The sequence below is a fragment of the Thermobia domestica genome, chromosome 13, assembly GCF_964235325.1.
Source record: "Thermobia domestica chromosome 13, izTheDome1.hap1.1, whole genome shotgun sequence".
NCBI classification, from domain to species: Eukaryota; Metazoa; Arthropoda; class Insecta; order Zygentoma; family Lepismatidae; genus Thermobia; species Thermobia domestica.
Genome location: NC_137466.1, coordinates 145,564,438 through 145,588,598, shown reverse-complemented (window position 1 = coordinate 145,588,598; position 24,161 = coordinate 145,564,438). Strand labels below are relative to the sequence as shown.

Below are 24,161 nucleotides of genomic sequence, written 5' to 3'. Positions count from 1 at the left end.
AAATAACTATTTCGGGTGCGCTGACCACTCATCGTTTAATTGAATAGGCCTATTCGACATATAGGAAAATCAAAAGACTTAACAAGAGCAAATCTAGTTATTGCTATTATGACAGGAAAACAAGATCTCTATAATAAAGATACAACACAACTGTCAAGTAATGTTAGACCCTTATATAACACCCCCTTTCCTTAAACACTTCATTTAGAATAATCACTGTGTGCGTAGGTTCTCTCCGAGTTCTGCCGTTTCCCCCAACTTCCTTCATTCCACCATTTCATTCGTTTCTCATAATCAGTCTCCTTTAGCCTACGCTCAACCATGAGATGTAAAACTGAATGAATTTAATTTAGAATTGGTTCAAAAAAGTTTCAGACTAATATTATCCACGTATTAGATACCCGACGTACGCTCTAAAACTTTTCGCATTGACGTGGACAAGAAGAAAAATTTAACATGCTAATTACAAAATAAAAATTTGCACTAAACATGCGATATCTTACAAACCACAGCCCTCTAGAAGCTGTAGCATTATACAGAAAAGCCTAAATCTAAATGCAGAATTTGAAATAATTTCAAAGTTAAAATTTCCCCGATTATCACACTACGAAGTTAATTTTATAACTAGTTTGAAACAACTGATTAAGGAACCAATTACATTTAAGTTATTTTATTTTTATTTCTTCTACTTAGAGATCCGTCATGGCTATATGGTAAGCTCATACTCCTTCTGCGCGGGAGAAAAGATTCGATTCTCGGTGGAAGCCTATGTGGTCGAATCTCCTCTTAACCTGTAGGTCCGCGAGATTCATATAGTGTCGCTGCTGACAGGAATTTTAAGTTTAACTTTATAATAATAATAATAATAATAATAATAATAATAATAATAATAATAATAATAATAATAATAATAGTTGACCTTAAGTCACAATATCGTCGTCTTCAGTGACATTTTTTCTGACTTTGAAGGGGAAAGTAACACTACACCGGAGACATTCAAGCCTTTCATTGTGAAAGAAAAAAAAAAAAGCTATTGAATTTCATTCATTATTCTGGGTTCCTCCTGCCATACAACACCTTTCGTGTTCAGGTTCAGTTCAGATTAGGTAGGGTAGTGGGTGGAGTAGAATAAGAAAAAGGCACATACCTTTCAAGAAGAAAGGAACCATGTACTGTACACACACACACATTAGGGCGTGACGTGACACTTAAAACACCTGAAATCTGGCTTTAAAGGTCACTTTGCGAAGTCACGAGCTGGTAATTTAAGAGAAGGAAAGAATCCGATACACAACTCGGAGACTAGAAAAAAAATCTTCGCTTTCAACGAAATACGAGACGAATTCTTTCACGAAAAAGAGCTGCTTTTCGAGACATCAAAACAGCTAGAACTCGTAGCAAACACGAATCAAAATATTATGTAAGGGAAATGTAACAACCACAAATATTCAGTTTTAAAAGCATCAAGGCATTAACTCGACGAACATCTGGTTTTGCTGACCTAGTTTTGAATATAATCTTTGAAGGATTCTTCCTTGCTAAATTTTCAATATCAGAAAGTATTTCTCGAATAATCAGGACGTCTCAGTTCAATTTCCGCGACCAACCATCCTAACAAGGATTTTCCCTTACTCAAATCTCGAGAATATCTAAGGGGTCTGATTGTCAATTTCATCTTGCCCATGTTTCAAAGCTGTATCTGAAAAACACACACACAAATCTGTATCTTAGTATCTTAAGAGAGTTAATTCCTGACTACGTATGCATATTACTGGAATCCGTCCAAAATACAATCTCTCATCAACCGAAGGTTGGCGCAACATAGAAAATAATTGTCTTGTGTATTTATTGCTCTTTCCGTCCATTAAAATTGTAAATCTTAGGGGTGAATGATCATTCTATATTAGCTATTTTCTTTCTTTATTGTGATCAAAATAAAATTTAACGCGAAGAAATTTCTCTTTCTCTCTATTGGTCACTGGATATCACTAACTACGACGAAGTCCTCCAATATTCCAGTTCAAGCATCAATGACTTGTTTGTCTTTCCCGGACTTCTACTTTTTTTTTTTTTTGGTGTACCATCACTGCATTTCTTGAAGGTCTTTTACGAGACGTTGTAATTAATGTTAGACTTTTTTCTGCTTTTTAGGAATGCTCACAAGACAAGATTTGAGGCTGACTCGTTTCGAAAATGTGTTGTACAAGTGGTTTCGATTCGAGTTGTCAGGAAAATTCTGTCTCCTCTCGTTTCGTGCGCATCCCTACTGCTTTTAATTATTCCAGTGCAGTGATAATTTCATAAAGTTACATTAAGTATATGACAAAGTATGTTGTGTCATTAAAACCAAAGAAACACACTAAAAGATTAAATGAAAATACAAAATAATGCTGAAAATGTACGCTCAAACTTCAAATTTTACAATTTGTGAGTGATCTTTGAATCACTATTATTACTCTCCTCATAATTGCATGACAGATTCCATCTATCATTGGAAATCTGATTATTCTTACTAGAGAACAAATTACCCCAACGGAAAAAAAAAACATTACTGTGCCTTTACAGCTAGTCTACTAGCTAGCTGGGCCCCAGTGGCTCAGTGGTAGAACGTTTACCTCTAGTGCCTGGATTCCTTGGTTCGATCCCAGTTCGTGCCAGGTGAGCTTTGGAGTGGACAAACACCGTGTGCGTGGATTTTCTCTGGGTTCTCCAGTTTCCTCTCACTTTCTTCGTTCCACCATTTCTCATCATCACCGTCTCCTTTAGCCTAGCCAGCATAAACGTAGGACGTAAAACTTAAAAGATTTCATTTCATTTTTTCTTCTAGCTAGTTCGTGCATCTTTGGTGCAAAGGGTCCCAAGTTCGATTCCTGGTGGCAGAGCATTGAAATTTGAACGCTTTATTGTAATGCGGATATCACCTTAAACTGTATGTCCACGTCTCGAACTCGTTGCTGAAAAAGAATACTAAATTTTAAAAGAATGAATGTGCTTGTAGTCTCCCTGCGGAACACACCAATGAATGTTCATAGTTGAAGATAAAAGAGTTTCCCGACGATAATCCATAAAAATATCCCTCATACTTAACATGTAAAGCAGTATTTTTTTTTTTTAAAAAAAAAAAAGCTTAACAACGTTAGTATTTAAAGAAACTTAAACTGCACAGTTTTTATAGCATAATTTTGCGAAAACGAAAGTAGACTGACATGAGAAATGACTTGACATTCAAGATAAACGTTGGAAAAACAAAATAAATTAGCAATTTGGAAGAAGAGAAAACAATAAACATGCCATAAAACAAAAGAAAAAAAACTTTTAACAACTTCAAAAAACACTTTTACTCAGTCATCATCATAATCTATATTTTTTTCCAAAGTGATTTCCTTGTAGCAACAAAACAACAAACTCACTATACTTAAATGAAATAAATGAAAGAAAAAAGTACTCTTACAAGCAAGAAAAAGTCGAATTGCTTTTGACGAAAGTCTCGTATACTCAACCCTAGGAAATATTTCCCTTTCGTTTCAGAACTTCTTTGCACTCAACACAAAAAAACTTAAGGTCTAATTAAGGCCAATGCCATAATCCAATGATAGACAAATCTTTTTAGCTGAGGACCGTAGAAAAGAAGAAAACCTCTAGACTGGATAATATAATTTATTAAAAGCACGAATGGCACATTTTGCAAAATTCTCACTAATTCCAATTACTGATTGTAGTTTGTCATGACCTGGTTCGAACTGGGGTTCCCTGGTTCCCATAGGTGAAGTTAAATGCTTATCTGTCAGTCTATTCCTTTAATTCAGAGTAAGATAGGAATCATACTGTCTAAAAGAGAATCTTTCAGGGAGGGGTCCCATCTGACCAAAAGGCCGTAATTTGCCCATCTCTGCCGTAACCGCACTAAAAATAATTGTAAAATCAGCGAAATCAAACGGTCTGGCTTAGTCCGAGGTAACACGGGTACTCTTGAAAGAAAGGAACTGATTCCGATCTAGAGAGTCAACATTAACGGTCAAGATAGTCTATGTGCTGATCACATCATTCCACAGGCATGAGTGTCACAAGCTAGCTGGTATGCTCTGACTCTCTAAAGGCTGCTGTTCGAGGAGTTTAGTTAGTTTAGTTTAATTTTACTCATAACAATTTTTATTTCTTGCAAGTGCATTGAATGCCACTCACCAAATAAATGATAAAATTTTAGACTTCCAAACTACGCTATGCATGCTGTCGATATGCATTAAATGTAAAAACTGGAAGACATAATGAAAAGGAGTTTTCGATATGGATTTAGTGGATTAAAAAAAGTATGACTAACATGGAAGAATGCCTCAATAGCTGTAAAAAGTTATTTTAAAAAAATTAACTTCTCATAATTATGCGCCCAAGCTAAGGAAGACCCATGCACATGGCTCTTGTCCATCACAAAGCTCACTTAGTGTGAGCAGAGATCGAACACGGTACACCACGTACCATTGAGCCACCGTGGCTCCAATATTAATGTTTAAAGACTAGTAATGAATACTGAAATCGAAAAGAAAATTGAGAGATTCAGAATGTGATACTGGAGAAGAATAGTATTTATATCATTGATAAGAAACAGAAGTTCAACGAGAACTAACTCTCAAGCATTTTGGCTAAGATAGATAAAATAGATAGTATGATTTACCATTCAAGGTGGTCTAGTATTCCGCTGAAAAAAAAAAAGAAAGAAAGAAAGAAAAGGAGAAGGAAATGAGTAAATTTCCCAATTGCGGGAAAAATTCGTCCTTCATTGATTTTAAAGGAAATCATTATTGTTTAAAATGTACGAAGTCCATACCTCAAATTTGCTGGTCCATAATTCGGGAACCAAAAGCATGGACACCATTAATATTTGTACAAACTTATATAACAGATCAAGGCTTATCGCTATGCCAAGTTTAATACAGATAGAATGAGTTCGGTTGAACTCGTATACAATTGACGTCCTTGATTTTTTACGAGAGAAAAAAAAAACTGGACCAAAAATATCTGACGTTATGATCAACAACGAAGTATCTGGAGTTGCATGATATGACAAGGACTGACCAATATCAATAAATAAAACATATGGCACGGAATATCAAGTGCAAAATGCATTCCAAGTTGGGTCCACAGCTTTGGGTGAGAAAGAATTAAATTAACTGTAATATAAAAGTTGACAGGTACAAATGTTCAGAATAATATAATTACCTAAAGATCTATACAACTACAAATCAAAAATTTTACTTTCGTACAAAATCAACACATTCTCTAAGGAAACTTCACTGTAGTTTCTCTTTTGGAAATTTTTCTTTATTTGAATTATTGATTAAAAAATAATCATGTCACTGTAAAATTCCCATGCTTAGATGAATTTCTAAGTGCGATTTTTATACTAATTTGAGGGTGCTGAAACCAATCGAATTAGTTTCAAACAGCGATGGAGTCACGAGAAAAATTACCTCAAAGTTGGAATATTTATATTTATAGGACTACGTTTAAAAATAGTTTCATTCAATTTAGCGCCCCTCAGATTAGTATACGTAAGAAGTATATCCAAGCACCTTTTACTAGCGGCATGATCTTTTTCTAGTCCTTGCACATGCATAATATTCTGAATTTACTTCTATTTAAGGTATCAATGAGGAATAAACTGAATTCTCCCTTTATTTAATACTACTACTAGGCAATTCAAGTACATCTGTGAATGATAAAAGGACACACACGTTTAATAAATACAATAGCCACTTCTATTGCAAAATCTATGGACCCTAACAGTAAAATACTTCTTTTGTCTTATATTTATAAGGAAATAACCTATACCCTTGAACAGGGCCAGATCCAGGATTTTCTGAGGGGGGTGCACCATTAACTACCAGTACATTTGAATATTTTTTTTTAAATGCCTTTAGGCATCTGTGGTGTATATTAGGAATTGACTTAAACTATTGCTTTTGCAAGTGTTATTAGGAATTGGCAAACTATTGCTTTTGCAAAAAATCCGCTTTCTTTTAAGCCCGAAACGGAAACTTGACATGAAATTTTCGGAAGGTATTGCTATTTTCACTGCCAGCCTTTCATTTTAGATAGTGTATATTCACAACAGAGGGGGTGCATATCCCCCTAAATCCAGCCTTGTCCTTGAATTTCTTGCTTTGGGTAAGTATAGACCCTGAAAAATTGTCATCTCTTTAATCTAGTTATACGGCAAAAGCTATTCACCAAGGATATAAGAAATATCATATACAATTTACTGATTACGCATATAATATCCTGAACAGTTTAATATATCTACGAGTATTTCCAAGTAACTACAGTATATCAATCCTTAAATCCAATTCAGTGTACATTTTTGGCATGAAAGTGCAGAAAAAAGTAAAGAACACGATTCATACACAAGTCTGTGACATGGATTACAATATTGTAGGGGTTTCTTCCACGCTTCAATTAAGAATGCAGTTACTAAAAGGATTTGTTTCTCTAACAACAGCTGGGAAACCTTGTTAAGAAGCTTATTTTATATAAGCTTTCAGATCACAGACAAAGACAAGTACAGAAATGCATTTCATGGTTGTTTTATGTTTTAAAAAACTGCACTGCATGTATACAAAAAAAATGAAATGAAATCATGACAAACTTAAGGAATTCTCTAAATCATTCCTTTTAACTCAAATCTCAAAAGATATCCACATGTGCCCACGTTAACTGTCAAAAACTTCGGGTGGAGCCCAGGTTTGAGCTTAAAATTAAGAAACTAACTACAACGATATTGTAATATTTTTTTTTAAATATTACTAACAAAACCATGTGCTTCGGCACAAGCACCTGCAAACAGTCGACGGATGTCGCTACCGAGGGAATGAAACCGATACTGAAACCGGAAATAATAGTAAATTTGAACCACTTCCGGTTTTGGTACTGTGTTGTGGATAGTTATGATATGTTGTCTTGGGACTCTGAATAGTTTGGAAAAAACGCTTTTTCGACAGCAGCTTCCGTTTACGTTCTATGGTGACAAACGTTGAAACCGAACATGATAATTTGAACCGCTCCCGGTTTGAATAGAGTTAACAGAGGACATGGATAGAACCTATTGTTGGAGATGTTGAATCGATTGCAAAAACGCTTCTCGATAGCTTAGTTTTTTGCTCTGATACTTGTCGACAGAGACGGGTGGATAAGGATGTTCTATAATACAGCCGACACTTATGAATAGTTTGGAAGTCTAATAATAGTAATTAATATGTATCATCACTTAGGCATAGAAAATAATCATAGATCCAATAAATTTTGCACACAGGTCATCATGTCTAAGCGTACACGAAACAGTTTTCTCGATTTTCGGCTCGGGTGGAGAATTTGAAGATGAAAATGTACGCCAAAAGGTGAGCTGCGCAAGTTTCGAACAGATCTAAGACCGCCTCACGTATATGCAACCCTCATTACATATTGGGTGTGCTGCTTACATAACATCAAAGGATAAATGCCCGGGTAATGGACTTTTTCCTTCAATCCAAGTTCTCAAAATCCTGTAACTATGGGTGCTTACAGGCCGATAGCCAGCCCAAAAATGTAAGAGGGACCGGCTGAAGTTAGGGGGGGGGGGGGCGATCCAACCTTATTATAGTTCATCACCATATTATAGTTGGAAGCCTACCGTGAAAATTTTAGGCTGGATACGGGCCTGGTGCTTACAGCTAGTATAACAAAGTTATGCAGATCTATCTTACGTAGAAACCTTCTGACCTTGGAAAGAAAATACCGTGTACAAGCGGAAAAATTTTCTACGCCTTACAAGCACTTATTAGTTATTTTTAAGCTTTGGAAACAGATTATAACAGTCACAATAGAGCATTCGCACTGAACTGTTTTCCCTCCAAATAAATTAGGTTACTGAACTACGCTACAGCTCCCAGTAGTTTGAGTTTTATTTCTTGGCGTCCTCATGCAACACCGAAGTTATGAAAGACAGAACCTACTATTAACGAGAATCCTGAACTATGACCGGGGTTTGAAGTCTGTGCAGACCATCAATACAAGGCTGGTTCCACCGGCATTTTGTAGTGCTATTTAACTGGTGCAATAATATCATACTATGTATATTAGTAGTACATGAGATATCTAACTTGACCCATCCGTAGGCTTAGTTAATGCTAAAGACAATTTTTTTTTTTCAGTACAACTAGTATTTACCGGAGTCATTTACAAGGAAATTATTATACAGCATTATAGAATTTCATTATGTTTCTCTTATTTACACAGCCTCCCCCCACAAAAAAGTCCTTTGCATCAGATTCCAGGGTATGGATTCGATGAATTTTGTTACTCAGAATCCAAATTTCGAAACCAAGACAATCGACAGTTTTGTTTTTTATGGGCGAAAATCCTTCGAGATTTTGCATAGGGAGAATATACACAAGACAGCCATACAAAAAAGAAAAAAAAAAGTTATGTGCAGTGGAATCCAGGGTATGGGAAGATTCGAAGTATTTTGGTACACAGAATCCAAATTTCAAAACCCCAACACGATCGACCGTGTCACTTTTTTTTTAATGGGCGAAAAACTTCAGCGAATTTTGGTGCAAATTTTGGTACGTAATGGGGCGTTTACACTTAGTCGATTCAGTCGCACGACTAAATAGACTCTGCATTTGCCACTAAATCGAAGCAACTAGTCCGAATCAGATTGATGGATGTGTTCAATTATTTCAACCACAGAAAATAGAACGTCTTTTAATTCAGTTGCCAGTCGATTAGTCGCCTTCGATCAACAAGCGATTAAGTTGAAGTCCTGTTTACACGGTCGATTAAGTTAAAACTGACGTCAATTCAACTGAATCGAACGCAAATCGACTAAGTGTAAACGCCCCATAAGACAGCACATACGTTTTTCGTCCATAAAACAAAACTGACACGATCAATCGTCCTGGGGTTTTGAAATTTGGATTCTGTGTACCAAAATACATCGAATCCATACCCTGGGGGTCCGGTGCATAGAACTTTTGTGTGTGACTGTACTATTAGCAGCCATTATACATTATACGATAAGTAATTTAGTGACAGTAAGATGCTTAAAATTCAAATATCGCAACTATACAATTATACCTAGTACCACTGAAGTTGTCAAAATATACATAGTTCGTATTCTTTGGATGAAGATAGAACTGTACCGCATAAAAGAGCAAAGAATGCTCTTTTAGTTCGTATAGGAATATATCCACATGCTCCATCAACTTCGTGTTTGTATCGTATGTGGCCCAAATCCTGTTGTGAAAAGTTGTCCAACTACCTTCGGCGTCACAAATACCAATGACTGGATTATTTCGACACAATAAGTACATTCTCCAGTCTTAATACACCAACAACGGAAGAATTTTAATGTTAGGGTATTCTTCAAGCTATTAAAGTTGGAAAATGTTAACTAGGTATTGTTCTAATGACAAAAATAACTTCTACATTCACGACAGTCTTCCCCAGCGGCCGTGCAGTTACAAAACATTTTATGTGGTGACCTTCTGGCCTCTGGGAGATAACCTTGAAGATTTTTTTGTGACGCAATACGCTTTTTATTTTCCACTCTTCTTCTATTCATCCGAGAATATAGCAAACGTAAGCTGCTTTGACAATGGCTGAGTTTGACCTGGCTCTACTGCAAAACAACAATACTGTAGGTGGAAGAACTTGTTAGTCGATAAAAATTATCAGAGAACCAAACAACGTACGAATTATCTCGTTCGCTCTTGGATTTTCCATCAAAACTAAAAATAAGTTGTCAAAGGAAATAATATATATAGAGAGACTAGCTATTTTCTCACGTACTACTATAGAAAGTTCTCAAACATTACTTGTGATTTTCTCCCACATGGAACACGAACACTGCAAAGCTTCAACTTCAATGAAACTTTAAGACAAGACATGCGGAAATTCCACAATGTTCATGAAACCTCATGTGCTCAAGGCATCTTACACTGATGTCATTTTTTTTTTTTTTATTCCGACTTATAAGATTGACTGTGTACCAAAGTAATAATTCTTGCGCTACTTAAATCTCTTGAATGTACTATGACAATTTTACCCTAATAATTATGGGCACAATCAATTTCAAGACTCGTGCCTGGAATTCTGGTATCACTATGACAGGCTGATAAATTTCATAAATTGTACTTCAACATTTATTCATTAACCTGGAAATTCAGTTACGAAGCCATTTTAAACTGAAAACAACCGTAGAAAGGAATTTCTGGAAGGTCGCCTAGAGTTTACATATTACAAGTCACTATCCCAGTATTTACCTATTGTGAGAAAAAAAAATCTTGCCAGAATGATCGATCGCAGAATTGAGACCTGGGACCTTTTTATTTCTAAGTATGAAAGCTAACTGTTCATCTACGACAATATGGAACTGCACTTGTACAAGTGTGTCACAAATTATCTCACTGTCATAGGTATTCTGCCATTACTGGTAGATCAATTGCTGCAAACTGGCAACTCTCCATGAGCCGAGGTCTTCAGCTAACCACCTCGTCTTCACGTAGCAATTTTCTGTTGTAATACCGCCTATCAACTGTGGCTTTTTTGGTTCCCTCCCTCTTTTTCTGCCACTATGCCTTTTATCACGTCCCTCATGTTATAGTTTCTTCTCAGCCAAGTTTTCAACCAATGTCTGTTCCTTTCAATTACATCTAATATTGACATTTTCTGTACTATTTAACACTTCCTCATCCGTTTCCCGTTCGACCCAGCTAAGCTATTCTCCATCCTTATCCACACACATACGTTTCAGAAGTTCGTAGTATTTACAGTCGAAAGTAAAGTCATTTTGTGGCCATTTCGCTTTGGTTGAAGAACGATTTTTCGGGTTTGATTCCCATACAGCCACACAAAAGTTTCGGACTTGTTTATCTTTGAGTCGCTTCTATACTAAGAATGGATGCTATAAACTCCAATGAATAACAAATCAATCTCACCTGAACTAAAAAAAATAAATAAATAAATAAACATTTAGCACTGGTCTACTATCAATTATCATAAGCAAAAAATTTGACAAGAGGTTCCAGTGTGCGCACCTTCAACTGCGTTATTCTTATGGGTTTGTTACATTTAGCATCTTTAACACTATCTTCAATCAGTTAAGATAAACGTTACATCACAAATCTATGTGTTGTTTGATAGTTGATATATTGAAACATATCGAAGTACTACCTAGCTCCAAGTTAATGTAATCACCTCTAGCGTTACTAATTTCAAATTAGATTCCAGATACAGTAATTACGGACCATGCAAGTTGCTTCGGTGCTCCAGTTTCCTCGTATTTTAGCAAATATTGTATCAATAATCATTTACCTGCATACCTTACAAAAGTCTGTTAACTATTTTGTCATTCTGGTTTCGAGCGAATAAGAAAAAAGCATAGCGTGTTTGTCTTGTAGCCATTTACAAACCAGCCCACCTTGTAATACATATATATTTTTTTCTGATTAACTGTAGTTCAGAATGCCATTACTTTGCACAATTTCACTACAAATTCGAATTGAAATTAAAATTTGGTCAATATTTCCTTACATTTACATAAAATGTACTACTGACAATGATTCGAAATATCTGAAGGAAGATTTGCAGAATTTCCTTTTAAAAAAATGCAATTTCTCTTCAAAATAAGTTTACATAGCTAAAGGCAACAACAGGCTATATACGTACTCTTGTCTCGTTTCCAGAAGTTTTTGACAAAACGGGAAACCCACGGAACCTTGCGGTGTATAGAATCTATTTTCAACATACCAGAACTTCTATATGAGCGATTAGAAGGGTCCTGTATTATTTTCGTGTTTTCCGTATCCCACTTCAGCTTACCTTGACCCACATTAGGAAAGAACGCAAAGGAGGGGGAGAAAAGGTTCCACAACGCGCTATTATCAGTGTTGCCAAACATCTATACATCTTTCATGTGTCAAAATACTATAAGTTGCAAAATGTAACATTTAGCTTTATATGATCCCGTCTAACGAATAGTAAGCAGAAAATCTAGATAGGACACAGTCGTGTTGATCGAACGTCATTAAGCAAATTATTTATTTTGTTTTTGTGTGGAAGTAAGCAGCACAGTCTCTATCTTGCATTGCACAAATAAAATATCGATTTTTCGGCCTAATGTGCTGGAAGGGCAAGGCCACATAACAAAAAAGCCGGAGTTCTATAATTACTCATTTTCTGACCTATCTAAATCATTAACAATAGACTTTATACCAAAATGCACTGCTATTAATATTTTCTTACCTCTTAGTACAGACATAAGTTCATAAATATTTGTTGTGTAATATACTGTACGCTTGAAGAACTTATTACAAGTCCAAGAAAAAAAAATATAACAAAATATAACTATAAAAATGTAACAAATTTTAGGATAAATATAACTAAATTATATCTAGAAAACATAAAATGATGTATGTACATTGTACAGTATGTATAATTGCAATTTTAAACTAAACAAAATGTAAAATATAGGCATTATTGTTATATATAAAAAGATTTAAACTTATTTTTATCGTTTACTGATAAATTATTACACAAATGTGAAAAAGTGGGCCTAAGGTTGGGGGGGGGGGAGCCAAAACAGTTTTTAGATTTTGAAAAATTCCTTAATAGATGACTTTCTCCTGGGCAAAGTGGCGCTTTTGTGAGAGTTACTCGTAAACACTCAAGTACACGAGTTAAAAGATAAAAAGCATTCCCCGCTTTTTACAGAGTCTTTATTACATTTATTATTATTATTATTATTATATTATTATTATTAAAATATTATTAACAATAACAAGGCCTAGTTGCGAGCCGAATAGACGAGAGTGAACCCTGCTTATTTTCATCGTTCATCATACATGAACATTGTTCATAGAGTGAACATGCGAACTAGACGGATTTTTATATATAAGGTACATATGTGGATTAATAAAAACTATTTTTCATTGCAATAATTCAGACATTTATTTTCTAATGTTATCTGCCGAAAAAAAAAATATTACGGCCTAATATGATGATTGATGTATAAAGTTCACAGGAATTCTACCGAATATAAACAATGCTCAAGAAGATATTACTTTACTGTTTTATTAAAAGGAGATATTATATAAGATGTAACAAGGTCAGGATCTCTAAAAATACACTAGCAATTTAAAAAAAGCATACCAAATATATTTTTTTTATCAAACTAACAAAAAGAAGTGAGGGATGTGTGGTAGCGGTCTGCACATTGCTCGTCATGCCGTCATTACTACAGGTTCCTTAATCTGAATCCAGTAATTCTTTCAACCAGGTAATTCCCCAAAAGGTTATCACGCTGGGATAATGTCGCACTATGAATATCTCCTAGTTTGAAATTAAAACTGATGGAATTTATTGAAACTGGCAGTCACATGAACGACCCAAAATTGATACAAATACCATGATCCAGAAATGAATACCAAACTTCTCAACCAACTTAAGCTGGATCATCATCATCATCATCTTAGTTAAGTAATAAACACAAATAAATTAGACTAAGTGCGGGTTTAGGGGAGCTGCATACTGAAGGTTAATTCTTTAATCCTTTTGCAATGGTTTGAAACACGTAAAATACGTGTCTGGTTGGTTGAATTTTATCATTTAGCCTTCATTTTCAGCACAGAGGCTGAGATGTAGACATACACCTTAACATGGGATCCGAACCACATGAACTCTCTCCGAGAATCGAACCCGAGTGTCTTGCACTTTCAGCTTATACTAATCATATAGGTACGTGAAGATCGCAGAATACCGAATATCTAACACTCAATTACGTTCACTACTCTAATAGCAGAATTAACGAGAAATCATTAGCAGCAGAATAAGATATTTCTTTTTTTTTAAAAATGAATTATTTTAGTTTTACGTGCTAAAGGCGACTGATGATTAATGAAAGTGAATGATTTTGAAATATTTTGTGGAATGAGAATGTGGGAGAAAACTTTCGGATATAATGTCCACCAGAAAATCTCATACCCTGGAATCGAATTAAGGAACCCCTCACATCAGAGAGGTGGGCGCTCTACTACCAAGCCACTGTGGCCCCATACAGTGAATTTACTTTTGAACAACGGAAGTACAAGTTATCGTGGATTATTACCGTTATGTTTGGCCCGTTGTATTTTGGAAAATAAATCTTTAAAAAGGAAAATGGCGGAACGCTGAGGCATGCTTGTTCGACCTTGACCACGAATAGTAGTATTAAAAAAGGGGGGAGGTGTTTCACATTACTGGACAAACAGAACTACAAAATTAAACACAAAAATAAAGAAAAAAATAATGCATTCATCAATGAAACAATGACTGAACATTTAGGTCGACATGTAACTTTTACGTAATATTTTATTTTTCCTTCCTTCGAAGATTTCCTAAGTAAACCAAGTTTCCTGATTCGTACGTGTAAAACTCATATCGACTTAATAACTAAACATCCTACATTCAAGGACACTAAATCTTTCAAAATTGACGGAAACTTGGTAACCATAGCGTTGGTTCGCATAAACATTGCAACAGTAGAACGTGATTCTCAACCTGAATCAATGTACTTTATACGGATAAACTGGAAAGGACTGGAAGGATCAAGTCTCATCTTATTTCTCTTAAGTGTTAATGTCCACATTATATTAAAATACGTTATTCTTTCACGGGATTCTCAAGTGGTCGAATGGAACTCGTAATCTTGGGTCAAATTCCCACTTAAGGTAACCAATATTCCAAATAGCAAATAAGGAATTACGGTATAGGGATTATTGAGACTCTCAACGGGATGATATTGTAAAAGATATTCTGAAGTCCTTCCCACTGCTAGTATGATTTGTATTACCTAAATCATGTCATGATTTAGGCAGTTATTGTAGCAAAAGACCGAACTTATGAGTTGTATAACAATCTGAAATTAAAATATGGAGAACAAGTTGTTTACAAACTCTCAGAGATGAGAAGTAAAACAAAGGTATTTCTCATGTGCGCTGTATCAAGGATGAAAATGAGATTCTGACAAGTGAAAAGAAAGAAAGAAGGAAAAAAAAGAGCTGGAAGGAGTATTTTCAGAAACTCCTCAGTGAAGAAAAGCCGAGGGAAACTTGCGAGAGTCTACCCACGAATCAGGGACTAATTCGGTCTATGATCATGGTAGATACAGAAAATGCCATGAAAAAGATGAGAAGTGGGAAAGTCCCAGGACCGGACAATATCCCTATTGAAGTATGGAAAAGCGCAGGTAAGGAAGGAATGCTGTGGATTTAATAGGATATTGAAAACAGAAAATGTCAAAAGAATAGAGAAGCAGCTACGTTGTGCCATTTCTTTCTTTCTTCCTTTCCTTTTTAAATGTAAGAACGTGGCAACTCCAGGGCAATAAAACTTCTTATGATGCTCTGGGAGAGAGCGATAGAAGCCAACTGAGGGAAGAGTGAAATAACAGAATCAATTTGCTCTCATGCCAGGACGGTCAAGATGCTAACGGAAAAGTACAAAGAATACCGGAAGAACCTTCATATGGTTTTCATCGACCTAGAGAAAGCGTATGATAGAGTGCCACGAGATCTTATTTGGTAGGCATTGAAGAAATGTGTTTCCGAAAACATCTGTATAATTCAAGATATGTATGATGGACGCAGGACAGGAGTGAAAAGAGCGTGTGGAATAACAGAAGAGTTCATAGTTCGTCAGGGATCTAATCTTAACTCATACCAGTTTGCAGTTGTGATGAACTACCTTACAAAAGATATGCAAGAGTTAATACCTTATAATATACTATTTGCAGGCAAGATCGTGCTGGTGAGTGAGACCAAGGCAGCACCGCAAGAGAAATTAGATGCCTGTAGAGAAGCATTGAAGAACAAATGATTAGAATATTTACAGGATCCTTTCAAGAAAAATTTAATTGATAATACAAGAATATGACTGGACGAAGAAGAGGTGGTAATGACAAAGAAATTCAAGTACCTGGGATCAATATTACAGGAAAATGCAGGAATAGAATATGATTTAAGAGTAGAAATAGCAACGGTTGGACAAAATAGTGAGAAGAGGCAGGAGTATTGTATGACCGTAGGGTATCAATATGCCTTAAAGAAAAAAAAAGGAAACAAAAACAGTAGAGAGACCTGCAATATTATATAGAGCGGAACACAGAAGAGAGAAACAGAAGTTGGATGTTGCGGAGATGAAGATACTGCGGAGGATATGTAGAGTGATGCGGGAAAACAAAATTTAGGATTAAGTGATCCGGAGAAAAATAAAGGTGAGACTAGTAGTAGGACAGCGAACTGAAATGCACACCCACAGCTAACTGGGAAAAAGGCTTAGAAGAAAAAGGTGTGATTGATATACAGTCAGGTTCGCAGCTAACAGGTGACCAATGGGAGGTTTAGCACCCCCTGAAACTTTCAGATGGTCTTGTACCGTTGATAAATTATGTTCAAAAAGCGAGGTGTCAACATCGTAAGGACTCAAGTTACCCGTCTTAATGTCTTGACTAAGGACTTGTACACAGTTCGAGTAACCTACAAATTTGGAGTTTAGCATCTCTTCCCAATACTAAGGCTATATGCGAAAGACTTATTGTCCACCGCACTAGCTGACTATTTAGTAAATTTAGAGTTGTCTTAGAAATATATAAACACTTTCCTTGTGTGTTACCAACGTAATTCTTCGTGATAGAAAACTACACTCAAACTTATTCATAGCGACTGATATTTAAAAAATAAATAAATAAAAGTTACATATATACATTTTATTGGCGGCTATACGATGCAATATCTTATTTTCAATCTTAGCTATCGCTTTAACTTTCACTTGAATACTACGCTGATTCATTCAATTCTCTTATATTAAATCAAGATAAATACTATACTTGTGTACTAACCTTAACAGCTCTATCAAGCACGGTTAAACAAAAGTAATTTGCAAAATGTAGAATGTATAAATCACCATTCTGTTGCTTAGTAAAAGTACGATTATACGTAGATAATTCACTTCTTAGTACATTTGTCTCTTAACGAACCATTACACTACTGGCTAATAATATTTGATTATAGCTGTGGAGTATGGCCAGATAATGTATAAAATGTTACGTGGCTTTTGCCCACAATGATTTTCTACCCGTAATTATTCTCTAAAAATTCCAAGGCTGAAAAACTTCTTGGTTATCGAAATTTAAACAAAAATCGAGACAATTTTTGGAATTGCTTTTTCTTAATCTTCAACTGAAACAAAACATACCATAATCGAAAAAGTAGTATATATTTTATATAGTACCTAGATGAAGACACGTTCTAGATGTTATATTTGAGATGAGAAGAAAACAAGTATTATAGTTACTGCTGCTTGTATGCATCCCCCCCTCCTGTTGTTGTATCATATGGCGTCCTTTCCTGTTTTGTTCATTTCTTTGAAACTAACATGTTTGAACTTCTAGTTTGAAATTTATGACCAAATATCTGATACTAAAGGAAAGGTCGACATGTTAAAGGAAATAATTTGTGTGAAGTAAGAACGGATATATCACTCGATTCTTACCTTTCCGTTAGTGTATTACGTTCTTTCACGGACGCATTGTTTCATTATATTCTTCCTAATCTTTCAAAAAGTTTCAATGCTTTAGTTGTGCCGTTTATGTGTAATATGTGCTTCTATTGGAATTCTATATAATTCATGTAAAAATTTGAACATATTCCGATACAGATGTGACAAATTTGTTCTAATTGCTAGTTTTAAGTAACAAAATGAAGTGACGGTTAATGTAATGACTAAAATATAATAGCCTAAAAATAATATGACAAAATTTACATTTTCTGTACATTTAGTGAATCCTTCAATGGAATGAAACAAATTCGAAATTGACCGATTACACAGTTTCTTTTTCTTTTTTTAATAATTCTCTAACGGCAATTGCTGTATGGAGTTTTGTTAACTTATTAAACAGCTTCGCTTCTACAATTAAATAGCTACTAAATTTTCTTACACCATCTAGTATTATGTATATGCACCTCCCAGGGCCTGCACCTGCGAGGAGGCAGGAGGAGCAACCGCCCCCAGGGAAGTTCTCCGCCGTTCGAGGGGTCCCATTTTAAGACAAATTTTCTTACTCCATATACGATACGAACATAAAACTATAAATGAAGCATCAAACAGGTTCACTACATTACATCAACAAAATAGCACACAAAAGGTCAATAAAACAAAAGAGTCGTGGGCCAATTTCATCTATCTACTATTGGGGCCCTAGAAACAATATTTATTTGTATGGCTTGGAGGTTTGTCAATATTGTCCCTTTAATTTGTCATGTATGGAATGGGCCCAGGGACGTAACTAACAGCACCCCAGACCTTGCCGTGCGGGAGGGCCCATAAAAAGTAAGATGGAAAGAGAGAGCCCAAGAGTTAGAAAACAACTTTTCTAGGGGCCCATAAAAAGTAAGATGGAAAGAGGGGGGCCCAAGAGTTAGAAAACAACTTTTCTAGAGGCCCAAATACGCGTATTAGTGCTTGCTCCCCTAGAAAAAAAATCGGCGTTACAGCGCTGGCATCTCCTGAGAGTCATAGCATTTTACATGGAGTAAAGGTGATGGTTGATAAATATATAAATTCACTACTATCATCATCTTAACTTTCGTAAATAACAGTTAACGTGTTTTATATCTAACGTCCGGATGCCCTTGAAGCTAATGGAAACAGACGGTTTATGCAAGTGAATGATCGTGAAATTAAATTATTTGTGCTCTCCTACCGGAATCGAATCCTGAAGCACGTGAACCAAAGGCGCACCCACTAGCCATTAGACCAGCAGAGAGGGCTAAAACTGCTCGTAACATTGCACAGCAAAACTGATCAGAATGGATGGTTGTATGTCAAATTCTGACCCTGGCAAGTTGCTCCATGGTTAATTCCATAATCCTTAATTACAACTATCTCAATTTCATACCAGCAAAGAAGAACTAAGTAATCAAACAGCAGACAAACGTTCGATCAATCACAGAAGAGTTTGTTCACAATTTCCAGTTTTGGCCAATCATAACCAAGTACTGTATTTGTCTTTCAATTTCCTTTTACATTTATATAAATCATCCCGATATTTGCGAATCCATCATAGATCTACTGTTCTTAAGGACTGTGAGAAAGATTGGTGGAATTATAGGGTGCAATTCTGATATTTTTAAAATTCCAGTGTGCAATAAATTTTTCTCTGAAATAATTTAACTTCAGACAATAAATCTGGGTCCCCATTAATATTATAATATATTTAAATGCAGCAAATATTAATATGTATTACAAAATTTAAGTCTTGTTCATACTATCATAGAAAGAAAGATGGAAGGGAAACGAGGAATAGGAAGGACATAAGTTACCGAGGATTTTTTAAAAAAATAGAACATATTGGGAGTTAGAGGAAGCTGAAGATACAGAAACGTGGAAAAAACATTCCCAGACCCAAATCTATAATAATAATAATAATAATAATAATAATAATAATAATAATAATAATAATAATAATAATAATAATTAGTCCTACCTGACTAGAATTAGGGATCATATTTCTAGGTATGGTCTTTTAAACATGTTACGCGGAGGTATCACGTCCCTCTGCGATCACACTCCCTGGGGAAGTAGGGAAGGAAGGAAGGAAGCAGCCTGGGATCTTTATGTTAACTAATTAACTAACTCTATGGCCTATGGAACCCGAAGATTCAATGCCGCGTTCATAAAACTCTCCACTGACTTCTATCTTGAGCCAACTGGATCCAGTTTCTACTTTGTATTCCTATTTCTGTGAGATTCATCTTAATATTGTCTTTCCATTTGCACCTAGGTCTTCCGAAGGGTCGTTTTCCGATTGGCCTTCTAGTTAAGACTTTGAAAACGTTCCTAACTTTCTTCCATCCTGGTTGAATTACCTGCCCATCTGAGCCTCCTAGATTTTTTTATGATCCTAACAAGAACAACGTTTGGTAGACCGTATAGATTATGTAATTCCTCGTTATGAAGTTTCCGTCATTCCCCATAACACGGATTCCCTGCTTTTAGTCGACATTTAATTTCTTCGCGAATATGGTTTTTGTCCGTTAATATTGATCCTAGATATTTGAAAGAATCCATTTTATGTTAGATAAGAAAAATCTCACTCAGAATTGCTAGCCTAAAAAGGCTTTTACACTTTTTCGACCGAGTGTCCCCACTGGGAATCGACCTCGGAACCACTCGAACTAAAGACAACGTTAGCGACTACCCTAAGCTTACTTGGTTACAGACTGCCTAGATTACTTTCTATATATTTTGACATTTATTATCTTTTAGGCATTAGCTATTAAGCTATTTACTAAAATCCTAAATTGGGATCTAAAGCAACTACTTGGCTTTTTGCCAAAAGGTCTCTCACCGGGATTACCTGCACAGAAAGCACACGTTTAGCCATTTGATCATGAAGGGGAACTGGTATTAATTAGTAAACCACTTCCAAATAATTATCAAATTTCAGTACAAACTTGCGTATTCAGTAGAGGGAGACATGTCATACTAAACGAACGTGCGTTAAAAATCACCCATCAAATTATGACTAATTCCGCCATCTCATTTCCCTTGGTCATACTATTTTGAGCAAACATACGTGATCACTGGCAAGATAACTTTTTATAACTAACATAAAGCTTAATTAAATATAACTTGGATCTACATTAAAAACAAAACAAAAAAATAAAGCAATGTGCGTGTATGTTCTGACTATGCACGACACACGTATAAAGAATACCGATTATACATTGTGTTACACGAACGTTTTAAGAGATAAGGGGGAGGGGCTGAACAGGTAGACTTTACATGAAACCTTAAAAATAAAATTACTGTATCTTGGAATATATATTATCAGTCAGTTTTTTTTAAAGTCTTCTTTTTTCACTGTCTTGTAATGCAACAGCACTAATATTTATTTATTCAAACACATGTTATCATAGTAATAAATATCACAGATTTTGTCATTATCCTAATGTTTCGTATTTTGCAGCTTGAAAGAAACACTTTAAACTTCTATTTCAAACACGTAGCAGAATGACGCGCACAGTGTGGAATTAATTAAGAAATAAAATACTTAAATGGCCATTGCAATGTTTGGTCAACGTAGGGTGATCGGACGGCTCGTTAATTGGAAAGCCAATCATTTGTAAAAATGAAATTAAGTTTTATGTCTCACGGTTATGCCAGCTAGGCTAAAGGAGACGGTGATGAGAAATGTATGAAAATGGTAGAATGAAGAAAGTGGAGGAAGCGGGAGAACCCCGAGAAAGTCCATGCATACGGAGTGTCCACAACAAAGCTCACTTGGCGCATGCTGGGATCGAACCGAGGACTCCATGCACCAGAGGTAAACGCTCTACCACTGAGCCACCCCAAGGCAATCATTTCTGTACATACGTTCTTTAACATCGCTTGTTGTAAAGCTTCTGGGGAAGGGAATAAAATAAAATCTTCCGTATTTTAGCTCCACCTAAGGACCTAAGTACAAATTTATAATATAATAATGAGTACAAATTACAAATATAATTTCTTAATTTATATGAAAAGTCTAACGTTATCAAATTCTTTCCTCCATCCAACATAGGGTATATATTGCATATCAGGCTGGCAAATTGGATTTTTATGGAGTGCATTCTATTTCGATTAATCAAATATTTACCGAACACTAAACTAGCTTTGCTACTAGAATAGTACGACAAATGTCCTACTTATAATATTGAAAGAAGTAACTATATCAAGTACAAGAAAGACTACAACCTTTACTAATACAATAAGTGCTTAGCTAGAATGAGATCTAAATTACATGCACCCCTCACCGGGAATCGAACTAAGACTACACATACTGAAGCCGCGAAAGCTCTCTACTAAAGATGTCCAAGTGTAAAGGAAGAACTAAATTCAGAACCATAATTTTGCATGCAGTTAAGACATACTGGTTAAAATTCGATTAATTCGAATTCAAATATTTGGAAAGTAATAATGAAACTTACTCGAATAATTTCAGCAATATTAATACACAGTGGGATCAACAACAAAACTTACAAGTGATTTGGTGAAAACACACACAAAACTAGGAATAACCCACTGAGTTGATCGTGATGGTGAGGAAATACATAGTTTACTCTGCTTTACTGGAAATGACTTAATACCAAGCCCATAAGAAGAGAACTACAAGCTTTACATGACACTCAATTTGTCTTCGCTATGGATCAAAGCCAGGATCACTTTCACTCATAGCTGGTGTTCAATTGCAAGTAACTCGAAAGCCTGTTACCTCCATGTTACTGCCTAAGTCACGGAATGGGATTATTACATAGCTTTGCTTTGGCAACTAGGCCTATTTCGAATATACTATCGAAAGGGTTTTATTATTATTATTATTTGAGGGAGCTAACATGTATCGCACTCATGCTTCCTTGTTGAATGTAGTCCTTCCAAGGATGTTCTGGGGTCGAATGTAAGCAGGGAACTCGTGTCGGCTCAAACTCTCTTGTCGCGAACTCTGCCGAGGAATTTGAAGTTTAAAATATATAAAACAATCAAATCTGTTGTTCTCTATGGTTGCGAAACTTGGTCGCTTACTCTGAGGGAGAAACAGGGGACTGGCGGAAATTTCATAACGAGGAATTACATAATTTATAAGATTTACCAAACATTGTTAGGGTCATCAAGTCTAGGAGGCTTAGGTGGGCAGGTCATGTAGCTAGGATGGAAGTAGAAACGCTTTCAAAGTCTTGACTGGAAGACCCATCGGAAAACGACCATTAGGAAGACCTAGGCGCAGATGGGAGGACAATATTAAGATGGATCTCGCAGACAGAGGAATACAAAGTAGAAACTGGATCTAGTTGGCTAAGGATAAAAGTCAGTGGAGAGACTTTAGTTTCTTACTTTATTACTAATTTTCGAGATCAAGAGTCAGTATTAGGGCTGTTAAAATTCGAATAGTCGAAGAATTATTCCGATACAGGTAATAGTTAAGAACAGCTACTTCTAATCTCCCGTGCACGAGGATACATCTTACTGTTGCACTATCTAAACACCTTAAGTACAAGGGCAAGAACTCAGTCTATTACCTACTTTTTAACATCCTAGATAGTCATTGAATAATTCCTGAAAGTATGGCGTTTCTCGTCCTTCCCTAAATGGGAAGTACGGCTCCTTAACTATAACCCCGATACAAATAATTATTCGACTAACTATTCAAATAACAATTTATTCGACCAAATTTTCAAAGAACGTATAATTATTCCCACGACCATCGAAATAACGTATGATTATTCGAACAATTTTAACAACACTAGTCAGCATCTAAAGACTCAAGTACAGGGTATACTTCGCTTCCAAATTCATGTCAACACTATAAGCTTATAATAAATTCAACAAAATAATAGTAAGTAACAGAAAATGGATAAATAAAACTTACTTTTTGAAGGTCTTTTCATATTCTTTGATCTGCCTTCTGGAGAATTCATGGAATTCCGTGTAAATATTCACCACTTTATATTGCGGTTTGACTTCTTGGCCCTCTTCAAGGGCTTCGTTAATAGCTTGACGCCTTGTAAGAATGGAGCTCAATTCGCTATCTGCAGGCATTTTGAATTTTCAATCAAGAACTCAAAAAACACAGAAGCAAATTGATTTTTTTTTTTTGACAACGCACTAAAAACAACACTTCTATTTTCTGTTACTATAAGAATGTCACTTGCACGAATAGAATTTTCTAGACCTTCCCACGTGGCTTTCTAGTCCGGTTCTGTCTATCTGCATACAAAAGCACGCGGGTTTTGTTGGCGAGCAATCAGCTGGTTGAATTGAGTTCCCCTACCACCACCGATAGCAGCGTGAAAGCGAATGTTTCTTTAGCTCCCGCCAGTTGTCCAACTGCAAGCAGACGACAACATACACTTCAGCACGCGCATGCGTCGTTCGTCGGGAGATTTTAATCAATGAAAAGCGAAATATCACTACAGAGGTTGCCAGGAAGATATATTTTCACATTTCTTCACAAACTTTTATGTCAGTTTGGACGTGGTTGAGTTGATTTTGAGTTTAACGTTCCTTTCAGCAGCGAGGCTATATGAGACGGGACCTACTGATTAACATAGAGTCCA

The 24,161-nt window shown here is 35.7% G+C and overlaps 1 protein-coding gene across 1 annotated transcript in view; it reads right to left on the bottom strand.

Annotated features, from left to right (window-relative positions):
* The window catches only part of LOC145668617 (EF-hand domain-containing protein D2 homolog), a 153,726-nt gene extending 129,801 nt beyond the window's left edge, over positions 1 to 23,925 (bottom strand). Inside the window, exon 1 of the mRNA XM_081736656.1 lies at positions 23,474 to 23,925. Coding sequence (XP_081592782.1) covers positions 23,474 to 23,643 — 170 coding nt within the window. The 5' untranslated portion in view covers positions 23,644 to 23,925. The remainder of the gene's footprint in view (positions 1 to 23,473) is intronic.
* Positions 23,926 to 24,161: the final 236 nt, after the last annotated feature.